Raw genomic sequence first — 15094 nt, 5'->3', positions numbered from 1 at the left:
GCTTGAGCTGCTGGCTACGTCACCCAGGGGGTGGGGGGAGGCGGCTGTGGTCTGGGCTGCAGTCTCCGTGAGGGTGGAGGAGGCAGAGGAGCTGAGAACTACCCGTTTCATTAGAAGTGACGTCAGCTCAGTCCAAGAAATAACTATAATTTCACAAGTTTTGAGTGTTGTATACTGTATCACCCAAATTATTATACAACATGAGCAGGACGGTCTGTGAAACATGAAATATAGCGAAATATGGGTCCTTTAAATAACCATTGACCTGGATGTTAGTGTTTAATTATCTCCATCACGTTTCCATCAAAATGTTTAATATAAAGTCGTATTAGAAATAACGAAATGATTTCAAGTCTTTGATTATTTTTTATTCTATTTAATTCATGACCTAAAATAAAATAAAAGTCTCACAACGTTTCAAGGGGGAAATTACTACGCTACCCAGAATGCAAAGCGGAAAACGGAGCGACGGCAAGCTGAAGCTATTGCCTTTGACACTTCGCGTAATTTTTTGACACAAATCAACAGAAACCCGAAATTAAGGGCAACATATTGCCAAGCCTTTGCTTTACCTACACAAAGAAATACTTTAATCGGTTAAACTTTGAGGAAAGCGTCCAGAAAGTTGTCCATCTCGTCCTGCGCGAACAAACAGGTCGCGAAAAGTTTCACGAGTTAGCGGCTAAGCTAAAAACAACAGCTTGGTCTGAAACGAGCTGAATCGACTTGTGTGTTTTACTAGAACGGCTTTAATCAGAGGTGAACCAACTGCTTCCGTTTTTATTTATTCACGGTGTAAGGTTTTAAATCGGCTGCAACAGCATGGTGGTCCTGAGAGAGGGAATGTGTCCTGGACTGGAAGAAGATTTATTGAGAGAGCTACGAGCTGCTGGCGTTAGGACAGGTATGTGTGTGTGTGCGCGCGTGTGTATACACTTGCCTATCTATGTATGCACCTGCGTCTGTGTGTGTGTGTGTGTGTGTGTGTGTGTGTGTGTGTGTGTGTGTGTGTGTGTGTGTGTGTGTGTGTGTGTGTGTGTGTGTGTGTATACCTGCCTCTATGTGTGCGTGTGTCTGTGTATGTATGTCTGACTGACTGACTGACCGACCCACATATCTGTGTATAAACCTGCATTTGTGTATGTACCTGTGTGTGTGCGCATTTGTATACACTTGCCTATCTGTGTACGTACCTGCATCTGTGTGTGTGTGTGTGTGTGTGTGTGTGTGTGTGTATACACAACATATTGTATTGTTCTCAGACTGTGCACCTTATCCCCACCCTCCTTCTTGCACTATTTTCCTTACCATGTTTTTTGCATATTCTGCACTTTTTTGTTCTTTTTTTCTTAATATGTTTCTTACATATTCTGTACACTGTTGCACTGTTACTGGAGTTTTTTTTAAATCTCATTGTACCTGGTATAGTGACAATAAAAGGCATTCTATTCTATTCTATTCTATTTTACCTGCCTCTATGTGTACGTGTGTCTGTGTATGTCTGACTGATTGACTGACTGTGTGTACACCTACCTATCTGTGTATGTACGTGTGTGTGTGCGCGCGTCTGTGTGTGTGTGTGTGCACCCGCCTATCTGTGTAGGTACCTGCATCTGTGTGTGCGTGTGTGTGTGTGTGTGTATGTCTGTCGCTCTGTCTGTGTGCGTGTGTGTGTGCACGTACCTATCTGTGTATAAACCTGCATCTGTGTGTGTGTGTGTGTGTGTGTGTGTATGTCTGTCGCTCTGTCTGTGTGCGTGTGTGTGTGCACGTACCTATCTGTGTATAAACCTGCATCTGTGTGTGTGTGTGTGTGTGTGTGTGTGTGTGTGTGTGTGTGTGTGTGTGTGTGCGCAGTGGAGGAACTGGTCTCGTCCGACATAGAGGAACTTGCTCGGAGATGCTCTGTATCCTATAAGGTATGTACACATATTTTTATGGTTATTGGTAGAAGTAATGGATTCCAAATACTGACATTACTCTCAATACTCCCCACTGTAGAGTCAGTCCAGAGGGGTTGTAGAGCCACACATGGCTCCAGAGCCACCTGCAGCTCAGATTGGGTTTTGTTGGTTACTGCCGTGGCGTTAAGAGGATCGAAACTGAAAACGCCCACGTTGCTTTTGAAGAGTGGGACGGTCAGAACCTGAACAATATCACATTGATTTCATTCACAGTTTCTCCCACACGCTTAGATATTTTTACTTTCTGTTCACCTTTAACAGATAAAAACCTCCCATGGGGCTTATTATTTACTCTGGAGCCAAACGAGGCGTCCGGCTAAAAGGCATGCAAAGCTCTGCTGGTTCAAATTCTGGTTGATCATCACTTTGAGTGTTTAAATGCAATTTCCACACAACACAGCTGCAGCAGGCATCTTCATGTTGGCAGTCGTTGTAATTGAATAGCAGTATTGAAATTTTAAAAAGTGGCTTCATAAGGGAGTAAAAATAACCTGCTGGCTGTAGGTGATGTGTAAACATAAGTGCGTTGCCACAAGGAAATGGAGAGTCAACTCCCAGTTTTCCCACAAGTCCTGCATTATCATTGAGAAGCTCATCAGAGAAATCTAGTCCAACTCTGAGCTGACCTCAACATGTGTTGTTTTTTTTGTGTTTTTTTTAAATCCGCCAAAGTTTTCAGAGGTGTAAAAGCACAAATCATCACGTGAGGAATGCAGAAGAGCCTCGCAGATAAAGTCAGTAGTCATGTGGGTGGATGGGTTGTTGCAATCAGCCTTTCTTGGATTAAAAAAACAAAAAAGAAAGTGTGAGTGAATAAAACCTCTCTTGCTTGAGCAATCTGGACATGCAGAAACAAAGAAGAAAGTCTTAAAAACTCAGTTTGATTAAATTGAGATATTCCTCAGTAGAAAATAAAGACTTATCTTGTTCTAGTTTGCAGCTGCAGCCACTGATCCTGCAGGAAGGTCCAATGCTACCTGCTAGTTTGTGATCACTGAAGAGTGGTTGTTACCATTTGAAGCAATGCCATTAAGTTGGTCCAACTGTTTCCAACTATTTTCCTTTTTCAGTGAGGCAATAAGAAAGATCTCCCAGCTCTCTAAACCTAAAGCAGCCGATCTAAGAAATGGGTGTAACGCAAGCAGAGCCAAACCACATTGTTATGTTTTATTTTACTATTAAAATGTATTCAGTATAAACAAAGCATATGAAGATGTAACATGAAATCATACCTGTTTCAATTTATAGTAATAATAGAAATCATATTACCTATACTTCTACATACAACGTAGTAGTAAAGTTAAGGATAAATCACGTATAGATTAAACTGTTATCATAGACATTCACTGAGTTCTGACTTTTCTCAAGTCGCCTGATATAACAAACAGTTGTACTTACAAAACTAAAACAGATGTTGGCAACAAAATACATTAAAATAAAGAATAGAAAAGAAAAAGGATAAAAAGTGGGGGGTGTTTAGATCTCCATTGCATGTAATAATGTTTTCCATCTTCTCTCAAATTTGTCTAGTTTCAGTTGTACTCTAGCAGTAGTTTTTTCCATAAAACAACACTTTTTACTCTGTCCATCCACTGTATTAAGTGTGTGTGTGTGTGTGTGGGGGGGGGGGTCATGATTGTGATACTTTTCTTTGCTTATCAGGAGCAGGATCCTCAGTATTTAGTTATGTAATATTCCAAGTAAGGATGGGGCCGATCCGATCCAGTGTCGGTGTCGGGTTCCGATACACTTTTCACTACTTTCCCTACTGTCTATGATCTTTAGGCAATCCCAGAATATGTGTGTGAAGTATTTGACTTCACAAACCACATTTGTGTGTGTCTTTGAAGTAAGGCTGGGCGATATGGCCTCAAATCAATATCACAACATATTGAGCAGTTCACCTGGATAACGATAAATGGATGATAACTACTCCACTGTGCCCCCTGCACAAAAAAACCCCCACTAGATGTAGTAGTTATATTGATAGTATCACTCCCCTGGACCTATTTATTGCCACTTTAAAGGACTGTGAAACTACACTGTCTGAAAATAAATGAAAAAAATACAAATGAAGAACTTTTAATTAAGATTTATTGAAGAGCTGATGAGCACAGATTACTTGAAATGAGAAGAACTGAGAGCGGATTATACCGTGACTTCATCTGTATTGCATCTGAAAACACAGATTTCGCCACAGTGATATGAAAAAAGACCTATCTAACCTAAATCCAGCCCGACGAATGGTCCGTTACTGCAGGGCGGTCTGCTACACGGCACTGTGCACGCGATGGAGGCGTGGATTCCCGCAGCTCGCGTCACTCTGCCGCTGATTCTAAATATGGAGAATTTGCTTCGATGGCTTCTAAAGCCGTTCACTTCAGCCACTGCAACAGCCGCTACAACTTCTGAACCTCCTCCATCGCCTCCTCTCTCCATTTTTATGACAGACTGGATGGGTGGAGTCACGTCTCTCATGCAGTACAGCGTCTTACAGGGACATGCTACCTACACACAACACCAACCTTTTTTTTTTTTAAACACCGAATATACCAACATGGGCAAAATGACGTCGGTAATTTTCCTAAATTTCAGTATCGGTAAATTTTCGGTTTATTACTCAGACCTACTTTGATGATCTCACCACTCTTTATATCAGTGATTCCCAACCGGGGGTACACGGACCCCTAGGGGTACGCGAGGGTATTGCAGGGGGTACGCAGAAAGATTATAAATTAGCCTACAGTATCCACACACAAAAAAAAAAAAATTATACTATATTATATTGTATTATATCATGAATTTTAGTAAGGCCATATGTTTATTTTCCATGAGTAGCAGTTCGTCCACAGTGATTGTAACACTACAATGCACATAATATGAAAAGACTATAAAGTGGCACGCTTTAAAAAAAAAAAAAAAAAAGGTTCACGTTCTTGCTGCGGGCGCGCACGATTCGCGAAGCTAGCTAACTCTAGCTGCATACCGACTGTAAACATGGATGCATGGCTAGGCAGGAGTCAACGTCCAGCTACCGCTACTGCTACCGTCGCCTCGGACGCAGGCACAGGGGAGCCCAGTGAAAAAAGGAATTATGAAAGACTTATGAAAGACAAGCAAGCGCAAGTGTCTCATTAAAAGGTATGTTTTTACACTCACAATAATTGTTTTATTTAAATGAGCAGTTGGATAGATAGAAAGACAAAGGGTTAAATATAATAATCACACACGAGAGAGGGGGTACTTTTCACATGGAAACCAGCTCAAGGGGTACACTGGTCAAAAAGGTTGGGAACCACTGCTTTATATGATGATCTCACCACTCTTTATATGATGATCTCACCACTCTTTATATGATGATCTCACCACTCTTTATATGATGATCTCACCACTCTTTATATGTTTACATTTAGATGAAAAATATTCAGGACACACCAAAGAGGAAAAAGCTTCTATTAGGTTTTGTTTACATGAGAATGATTTCAAGTTAACTTTTGTAGTGTTTCGGGTGTCTGTTTACACGACAATTCAGAGTCGCTGAAAATGAAAACGTCTCTTAATGTGAAGCTTTTGGAAAACGCTTCATCTCCACGGAGACCAGGAATACACAACCTTGTGAAACGCTTCCATTGCACATGTACACCACGGCCGAATTAAATAATTCTTCTGCACATGCTCAGTAGATGAACAATAACATAATGGTTTCATTACAAAAACAAACAACAGCACCAACTGGTGGCCCAACATGTCATTTATATCGTTTTCAGTGTTTCTGCTGTTTCCGTGGAAATGGGCATCATTTTAAAAAGGTTGCCACGTAAAACTTTTCCGAAGTAAAAGCACAAAAACAAGTTTTCACTTGAAACGTCACATAAACGGGCCTGAGTCTCTGAACTTGAGTCTCATGGGGAACATGCAAACTCCACATTTACTGCCTAAAGATTCCAGCTCACAATCGAACTTCGGGTGCTCTGGCAGTGCGACCCACTTCTCCCACCTGCCACCAACCCCATGGAACTTCACAGTCATTCTCTTCTTTTTTTTCCCCCTAATTTTATTTATTTTTTTATTTTTAGGAGAGGAAAGACAGAGAGATTAGTGCTACATACATTTTTCTTTTTTTTCCCATTATAATACAGTAATCACAGTGATCTAAATATTTTCCAACTGCCATGAGATTAAACCAGCCTGAGCAACAACAGAGCAAAAACCAAAATAATCACAACAATGATAGCAAAGACAAAAACAAAAGGACACAAAACAAACAAACAAACAAACAAACAAACAAACAAAAACCACAACAACAACATGATTTTGATACTTGACAATAGCAAAAAATAAGAAAAATCAGCAGTAAATTTCATCAATGAGGAGTGGAAGAGTGTGTGTGTGTGTGTGTGTGTGTGTGTGTGTGTGTGTGTGTGTGTGTGTGTGTGTGTGTGTGTGTGTGTGTGTGTGTGTGTGTGTGTGTGTGTGTGTGTGTGTGGGTGTGTGGTTTGTCCTCTGGATGTGAATGGAACTGTTGTGGGGGGGCCCGCAGTACCACCCCGGAAGGCACCAGACGGAGCGCGTAGAGAGGATCCCCCCCAGGCCCCCAGGCCCCAACCCGAGCCGCCAAGCCAGGACCGGCCAGTGCAGCGCCCCCAGGCCACACGGCAGGGATCCCCCCCCGACCCCGGCAGCAGAGGCAGCCGCACCACCGGGGGCCATCCCCCCACCACATCCCCAACCCCAGCGGGACAGAGAAGGCCCCAGCCGCCGAGCCCCAGATCAGCCCCTTCCCCCCCCAGACCAGGAAGAGCTAAGGCCCAGCCAGCCCCGGCTGGAGCACAGCCACCCTCCAACCCCCAGGAGCCCCAATGCCACCCCCCCCCACCACCCCATCACCTAATCCCAGCCCACACACACACACACCCACACCTAAGCATACGCATACACACACCCAGACACACACACACACACACACACACAGACACACCCACACCAAGCATACGCATAAACACACACACACACACACACACACACACACACACACACACACACACACACACCAAGCATACGCATACACATACAGACACACACACATACATTTATTTGGTTGGGAGGGGGATGCCCCCCACTCCCCAGGCCCCCACCAGGCCACTGTAGGATCTCATTCTCCACCAATCCGACCGTGAATAGGGAGGGAGAACCACTACCCAGCCCCCCCAGAGCGCCACGCCCGAGCGAGCGTGCCCCCCGTACTCCAGCCGCACTCAACCCGGAACACGGTGGGACCACAGCGGGAGGTGCTGTGCCCCTCCCCCCCTCCACCCTGTGGGGTGTTGGATGCATGTAGAGGTGTGTATTTGAGTTTTGAAGAGGTGGTGCAATGTGTGTGTCTAAGTTGCAGTTTAAAATTGAGGGGTGGCGGGGGCCCGGGTGTTTGGGCCCACTGAAAGCCAGCTGATCCCCTCAAGACCCTGCGTGACTAAGTGTAGTTAAAATTGTGGGCGGTGCAAAGTCGGGGGAGGGGCAGACCACAGTTAAGTGGCCTGGACCCCCCGTCCACTGGCCTCTATTGTTGAATGAGGTAAGGTGAGGTAAGGTAGGAGGGGCTGAGAGGGAGAAGGTCCCCCCGTCGCTAGGACTTGGCCCAGCTGGACCCCCCGCGCCGCCCCACCCCACCCCCAAGTGGCCGGCCTGGAAGACGGGGACCAACACCCTCTCCGACAAGCCACCGCAAGAGGACCCGGACAGGAAGCCCCCCCCACCCCACGGCCGAAGAGCAGAGTCTAAGACCCGCATGGCCCAGCACGAGCCCGGCTGGAGGCCAGCGGCTAGGAAGCATAGACCCCCCCCCCCAACCTCACATACTCAAACAAGACGACACCCATACTTATATATAGAATACACACCCCCACATGCACACACTCATCCACACTCACATTCACCCCCCCCCCACACAAACAAACACACGCAGACACTTACACACACCCACCCGTACACACCCATCCACACTCGCACCCCCCCCCCCCCACACACACGCGCGCACACACTCACACCCACGTCCCCGGACCATCTTCCATATAAAACCCCCGGGGGTCATCTCCAGTCAGCTGTCCATCCAGGCCGGGAGCCCCACTGCTCCGATCCAGGGGTGAGCCAGACCCGGAGCACGGAAGCCGGGGACACACGGTCATTCTCACTTTCACAGTGGAAAGTCGGTTATGTAAACGGGAAATAATTGTGTTGTCGCAATGAAGATGCGCTAATAATCTTCTTTTACAGATGATGACTTTGTCACATCCAGAACAGCACCGGCATGGAAACTACATTGCTTTCAGAAGCTTGCTGTGTAAATGTGAACATTTTTCAAAAACGAAATGGGAAAACAAAACGTTTTCACATGAAACGTTGTCGTGTGACCTGGCCGTGAATTTGCCTCCCAGATCATCCTACCAACTGGCGATCTCGCTTTTAACTGATACTCAACAGATTAGTCTCTTTCCCTGAAGAAGTTTCAGCCATTGGACATGAATTGTAGCAGGAGGCTTGAGGAGACACTGATTACACCCTGTTGAAGAACACCGAGCCGCTCTTTCTTGAGAAAGTTGGACTCTCCGGTGATTGATGAGTTCCTCAGACAGTCAGAAGCATTTTCATGTAAAACAGAAATCCAGAGCTGCTGTAGGACAGCAGGGAAACACTGAGTCTTGACCTGATTCATTAGCCAGCGCTCGCTCTTCCTACACATTCTATATTGGCTTCATCACCAGGAGACAGTGAGACATTTAGGAGAACAGCTTTCATACGCATCTCAGAAATGTAGATCTTATCACCATATGTTTGTGTGTACCATTTTGACCACTTTCAGATAAAAATGCAAAACACATTTAATCTTCCGGCTAGTTTATCAACTGAAATTTACTGGAACTTCAGTTGCATTTATGAAATTTAAGAACTGCTTCTAAAACCTTAAGCCATCTTAAGCTGTTTTTGACTGTTTGTCATTTTAGCTGCTTCGGTCATTTTTAGATTACCTCAGCTTTTTTAATCTTAAATTGTAACATTTGTTTTTAGTCTTTCATTTTGTGCCACACACACACACACACACACACACACACACACACACACACACACACACACACACACACACACACACACACACACACACACACACACACACACACACACACACACACACACACACACACACACACACACACACACATTCTTGAGCATCTTCCTCTCAATGTTACACAGTATTATAGCGCATTATCAAGACATTTAACACGATTCCTTTTTCTAAACAACTTATTTTTTATTTGCAGTAAGTCATGAAGTAACTCCACTACTTGTAACTGTAGTCTGTTGCTTAACCTCATCACTTTAATCAAGATTGGTTATTTTCATTGTTGCTTTCCTTCATATTCACTCCATCTCTTTGAATGACACATATGCACAAACATCTTCACAGTCAATGTGGAATATTGTGAAATTATTCCAGCTCTGGAGAGCATAAAAGAAACGTGCATATTATAAATATCTTCAAGTTACAAGAGGAACAAAGACTAATGTGCTTTTCACTTGACTGGGTTTGTAGAGTTAAATGGAATGGAGATACCGTTCAGAGGTGGTGCTGATTGACTGGCCACTGAAAGAGACTGGCAGGCAGCGACCGCCGATCCTCTCCTCCATCACTGTGTCCCCGAGCCCAGGCTCAGACTTTCCTCTCATTTTCTCGCTAATGAATGCGCAAGCAAGGAGCTCATGCAGCTTTTTGTTCATTTGTTGGAGTGCAGTTCTCATGCAGGCTTAAGTGGCTGCGGGCGGGAAAGAAGCCTCAGTGAAGCAGTAAGACATTCCCACCAGTGGCCTCATTTTCCTTTAGCTCTCAGAGTTTACAGGGAAACAGTCTGATAGCAAAGACCAATATCTGTGATCATGTCACAAGCTCCATGTTCAAACTCGAAGACCTTGTTTACAACACAACTTTTCACTGAACACGCATAGATTTAGAATTTTCCTTTTCGAAAAACATTCGCCTTTACACGTTACGAAAAAGGTGCCTGTTTCCACGAAAACTCGGAAATGGTGAAAATGATGTAGTTTTCATGTTGGGCTACCAGTGGGCGCTGTTACAAGTTAGTTCCTGTCGTAGGTTAGTTTGGCTGTGACATAATCGTGAACGATGCTTATGAACATGAGTTATTTTGCTCTCCATAAATGCAGACACCGTAACACTGAAACTATCCAAGTCCGGACGAAGCATTGTAGCAAATTGTTGAAAATCTCACAACTTGAAACTTGAAGTAAAAACGGGACATGTGGTTCTTCAGAAAACAGACCAGAAGATGAACGATAAAACCCTTTAAACAAGCCACAGTTGTGTGTTTAGCACTTTGGATGAAAATCCTAATGTCAGGAAGTGGTCTAGTTCTTCAGGAAGTAGTTCTGTAAGACGTGGTCTTGTTCTGAAGGAAGTAGTTCTGGAGGAAGTGGTCTAGTTCTGGAGGAAGTGGTCTAGTTCTGCAGGAAGTAGTTCTGTAAGACGTGGTCTTGTTCTGAAGGAAGTGGTCTAGTTCTGCAGGAAGTAGTTCTGTAAGACGTGGTCTTGTTCTGAAGGAAGTGGTCTAGTTCTGCAGGAAGTAGTTCTGGAGGAAGTGGTCTATTTCTGCAGGAAGTAGTTCTGTAGGAAGTGGTCTATTTCTGCAGGAAGTAGTTCTGTAGGAAGTAGTTCTGTAGGAAGTGGTCTATTTCTGCAGGAAGTAGTTCTGTAGGAAGTAGTTCTGTAGGAAGTGGTCTATTTCTGCAGGAAGTAGTTCTGTAGGAAGTAGTTCTGTGGGAAGTGGTCTACTTCTACAGGAAGTGGTCTAGTTCTGCAGGAAGTAGTTCTGAAGGAAGCAGTCTATTTTTGCAGGAAGTAGTTCTGTAGGAAATGGTCTTGTTCTGCAGGAAGTGGTCGAGTTCTGCAGGAAGTAGTTCTGCAGGAAGTCGTTCAGCAGGAATTGATCCAGTTCTGCAGTAAATAGTTCTGCAGGAAGTAGTTCTGCAGGAAGCAGTTCTGCAGGAAGCAGTTCTGCAGGAAGTGGTCTAGTTCTGATCCAGCTCTCCTCGTGTGTTTCAGGCTCTGTTCGCCGTCCGCCGGGTTCTGCTGGCTCAGCACACGGCGTTTCCAGTCTCTGGAGCAGATTTGTACCAGGAACTGTTGAGCTCCACAGCCATCCTCTCCACTGGGAACTCCAGGTGACCAGACTGCACGCACGCACGCACACACGCACGCACGCACGCACGCACGCACGCACCAGGCCTCCAGCTCCACCACTGCAGGTGGACTAAGCCTCCAGCTCCACCACCACTGCTGCACTAAGCCTCCAGCTCCACCACTGCAGCTGCACTAAACTGGCCTCCAGCTCCACCATTGTAGCTGCACTAAGCCACCAGCTCCACCACTGTAGCTGTATTAAGCCTCCAGCTCCACCACTGCAGCTTCACTAAGCCTCCAGCTCCACCACTGTAGCTTCACTAAGCCTCCAGCTCCACCACTGTAGCTGTATTAAGCCTCCAGCTCCACCACTTCGACTCTACTAAGCCTCCAGCTCCACCACTGCAGCTTCACTAAGCCTCCAGCTCCACCACTGTAGCTGTATTAAGCCTCCAGCTCCACCACTGCAGCTTCACTAAGCCTCCAGCTCCACCACTTCAGCTCTACTAAGCCTCCAGCTCCACCACTGCAGCTTCACTAAGCCACCAGCTCCACCACTGTAGCTGTATTAAGCCTCCAGCTCCACCACTGCAGCTTCACTAAGCCTCCAGCTCCACCACTGCAGCTTCACTAAGCCTCCAGCTCCACCACTGCAGCTTCACTAAGCCACCAGCTCCACCACTGTAGCTGTATTAAGCCTCCAACTCCACCACTGCAGCTTCACTAAGCCACCAGCTCCACCACTGTAGCTGTATTAAGCCTCCAGCTCCACCACTGCAGCTTCACTAAGCCTCCAGCTCCACCACTGTAGCTTCACTAAGCCTCCAGCTCCACCACTGTAGCTGTATTAAGCCTCCAGCTCCACCACTTCGACTCTACTAAGCCTCCAGCTCCACCACTGCAGCTTCACTAAGCCTCCAGCTCCACCACTGTAGCTGTATTAAGCCTCCAGCTCCACCACTGCAGCTTCACTAAGCCTCCAGCTCCACCACTTCAGCTCTACTAAGCCTCCAGCTCCACCACTGCAGCTTCACTAAGCCACCAGCTCCACCACTGTAGCTGTATTAAGCCTCCAGCTCCACCACTGCAGCTTCACTAAGCCTCCAGCTCCACCACTGCAGCTTCACTAAGCCTCCAGCTCCACCACTGCAGCTTCACTAAGCCACCAGCTCCACCACTGTAGCTGTATTAAGCCTCCAGCTCCACCACTGCAGCTTCACTAAGCCTCCAGCTCCACCACTGCAGCTTCACTAAGCTGGCCTCCAGCTCCACCGCTTCCAAGTGAAAAAACGACAAAACTACAGACAGGTCTTTTAAAACACTTTTGCAGCACATCAGAAAATGAAAATTTAATGATTTGAGTGAAAGCAGAAGTTACCACAGCGTGCAGCACATTGTGCACTGAAGCATTAAACGGGAGCATCTCCTGACCACTGTGTGGAGCCATCATGGGATCCAGTGGATCAACAGAAATCCGCTATATCAACAGGATCCACTACATGCATGTAAATCCACATGATTCAGAGGGTTCAGGGGATCCATGCAATTCACAGTATTAAATGGATCCATTGGATTAAATTGATACACAAGTTTCTCAGGATCGGCTAGTGTTCACTGGGTCCACAAGATTTGCAGGAACAGCATGATCAACTGGAATTCACTGGAGCCAATGTGTACACAGTTTCCTCGGGAGCCGCAGTATTCAACCGATACAAACATTTGCAGGAACCACATGATTTGCTGGATCCACAGGAATATAGTGGATAGTATGGATCAAGAGGGTCCACTGGATCCCTTGGTCAAGAGGATCCACTGGAACTGCAGGTTAAACATTTTACTGCCATGAGGAAAAATGTGCCTCAGTCAGGAGGATGAATGGGGTGATCGTGGCTTAGTGGTAGAGTCGGTCGTCCAATAATCAGAGGGCTGGCAATTTGAATCCCACTCTATCCAAGTCATTGTCGTTGTGTCCTTGGGCAAGGTACTTTACCCACATTATTGCCTTGTATGCATGGGTATGAATGGTGCATGTATGATGGTGGTAGTCAGAGTTGGTGTAAAATGTCAGCCTCTGTCAGCATGCCCCAGGGCAGCTGTGGCTACAATGGAACTTACCACAACCAGTGGGACTGGTGTGAATGAATAATGGTTTCTGTACGCGCTTTGAGTCAGCCTGAAAAAAGCGCTACACAAATCCAAGCCATTATTATTATTATGCTTGTGGATGAATGTGTGAAATAGTCCTATGTGGCATCATTTAGATGTCAGGCCCTTTTTCGTTCCTCTTTTCATCCAGTTAAACTCTCAGACTCCGAATAATGAAGAACCACAGGTGTTTTCTTTTGACTCCTTGTGGCTCTTTTTCAGTGGTTTCCATGAATTACTCAGCACTCTGGAGCAGAGACTTGAAGCTGTGACGAGCGTCTGTGTGTCTCTGCTGCCCTCTGCTGACCACAGATCAGCTGAGGTATTGAAGCCACAGTCAAATCTGAAAAAAAATGTCATAACTCTAAAAAAGTATTAATGATTTTCTATGGTTATACCTGTAATAGAAGAGCAACTGCATTTATAGATTTAATTTTATTATTATTGATTATTGATGATCCAGTGTGACTCAGATATAATATTTATCTTGGGTTTCTGTCTAATATACTGATAATAAGCAATTCTATTGCTGTAATTGCTGGAGGTTGCAGTAACTCTGCATGGTAATATTATATCCAGGTTATATAGCATCTTCCTCCTCTAACATCCAGATTATAGAGCATCTTCTCCCTACTCACATCGAGATTATAGAGCATCTTCCTCCTGATAACATCCAGATTATAGAGCATCTTTATCCTCTAACATCCAGATTGTAGAGCATCTTCTTTCTCTAACATCTATTATAGCGCATCTTCCTCCTATAACGTATATTATAGAGCAACTTCCTCTTCCAAAAATACAAATTATAGAGCATCTTCCTCCGAGATCATCCAGATTATAGCGAATCTTCCTCCTCTAACATCTGTTATAGAGCATCTTCCTCCTCAAACATCCAGATCATAGAGCATCTTCCTCCTACTCATCTATATTATAGAGCATCTTCCGTCTTCTAATTTCTAGATCATAGAGCATCTTCCTCCTCAAACATCCAGATCATAGAGCATCTTCCTCCTACTCATCTATATTATAGAGCATCTTCCTTCTTCTAATTTCTAGATCATAGAGCATCTTCCTCCTCTAACATCCAGATTATAGAGCACCGTCCTTCTACTAACATCTGTCACGGGCAACGGACAGGACCCAAGTGCAGGACTCTGGAGGCAGGCTGAGTTCAATCAAGTCTTTTATTTACAATGACTGTACAGACCGACGAGTTGCAGGCTGCTCCTCGACCTGAGGAGCACAGCAGACTTGTACTCCAACACACTGGACAGGACGGACGAGACATGGTGATGACAGAAATTGTCCACAGGTGTGGAACAGGACCGCCCAGACCTGTTGCCCGCCCACTCTTAAAGGGAGATCTCAGCCTACCTCCTGACAGTACCCCCCCCCCCCCCTCCACGACCGGCTCCAGACGGCCCAGGCCTCTCAGAATGCTGCCTGTGGAAGTCCCTGATCATGTCTGGATCCTAAATGTCCCTAGCAGGTACCCAGGCACGTTCCTCAGGGCCATACCCCTCCCAGTCAACCAGGTATTGAAACCCCTGTCCACGCCGGTGAGCTGCCAGGAGTCGCTTGACAGAAAAAACCTCCTCACCCTCTACAATACGGGGAGGAGGAGGGGCTCTTGAGGAGGGAACCAGGGGGCTAACCCAGGCAGGTTTAACCTTTGACACGTGAAAGGTGGGGTGGACACGAAGCGAGCGGGGCAAACCAGCTTGACTATAGGATAAGGTCCAATAAACCTCGAAGCCAGCTTCTTCGCGTCTGAGCGGATAGGCAGGTCCCGGGTGGA

General features: G+C 45.7%; 1 protein-coding gene across 1 annotated transcript in view; it reads left to right on the top strand.

Moving 5' to 3' along the window:
• The first annotated feature begins 538 nt into the window (after positions 1-538).
• The window catches only part of rad51d (RAD51 paralog D), a 35668-nt gene continuing 21112 nt past the window's right edge, over positions 539-15094 (top strand). Inside the window, exons 1-3 of the mRNA XM_080509450.1 lie at positions 539-904; positions 1858-1919; positions 11074-11192. Coding sequence (XP_080365576.1) covers positions 823-904; positions 1858-1919; positions 11074-11192 — 263 coding nt within the window. The 5' untranslated portion in view covers positions 539-822. The remainder of the gene's footprint in view (positions 905-1857; positions 1920-11073; positions 11193-15094) is intronic.

This window comes from Blennius ocellaris (assembly GCF_963422515.1).
Source record: "Blennius ocellaris genome assembly, chromosome: 14".
Lineage (NCBI taxonomy): Eukaryota > Metazoa > Chordata > Actinopteri > Blenniiformes > Blenniidae > Blennius > Blennius ocellaris.
The sequence above is the reverse complement of the archived record's forward strand: the minus strand, read 5'-3'. Positions and strand labels throughout refer to the sequence as shown.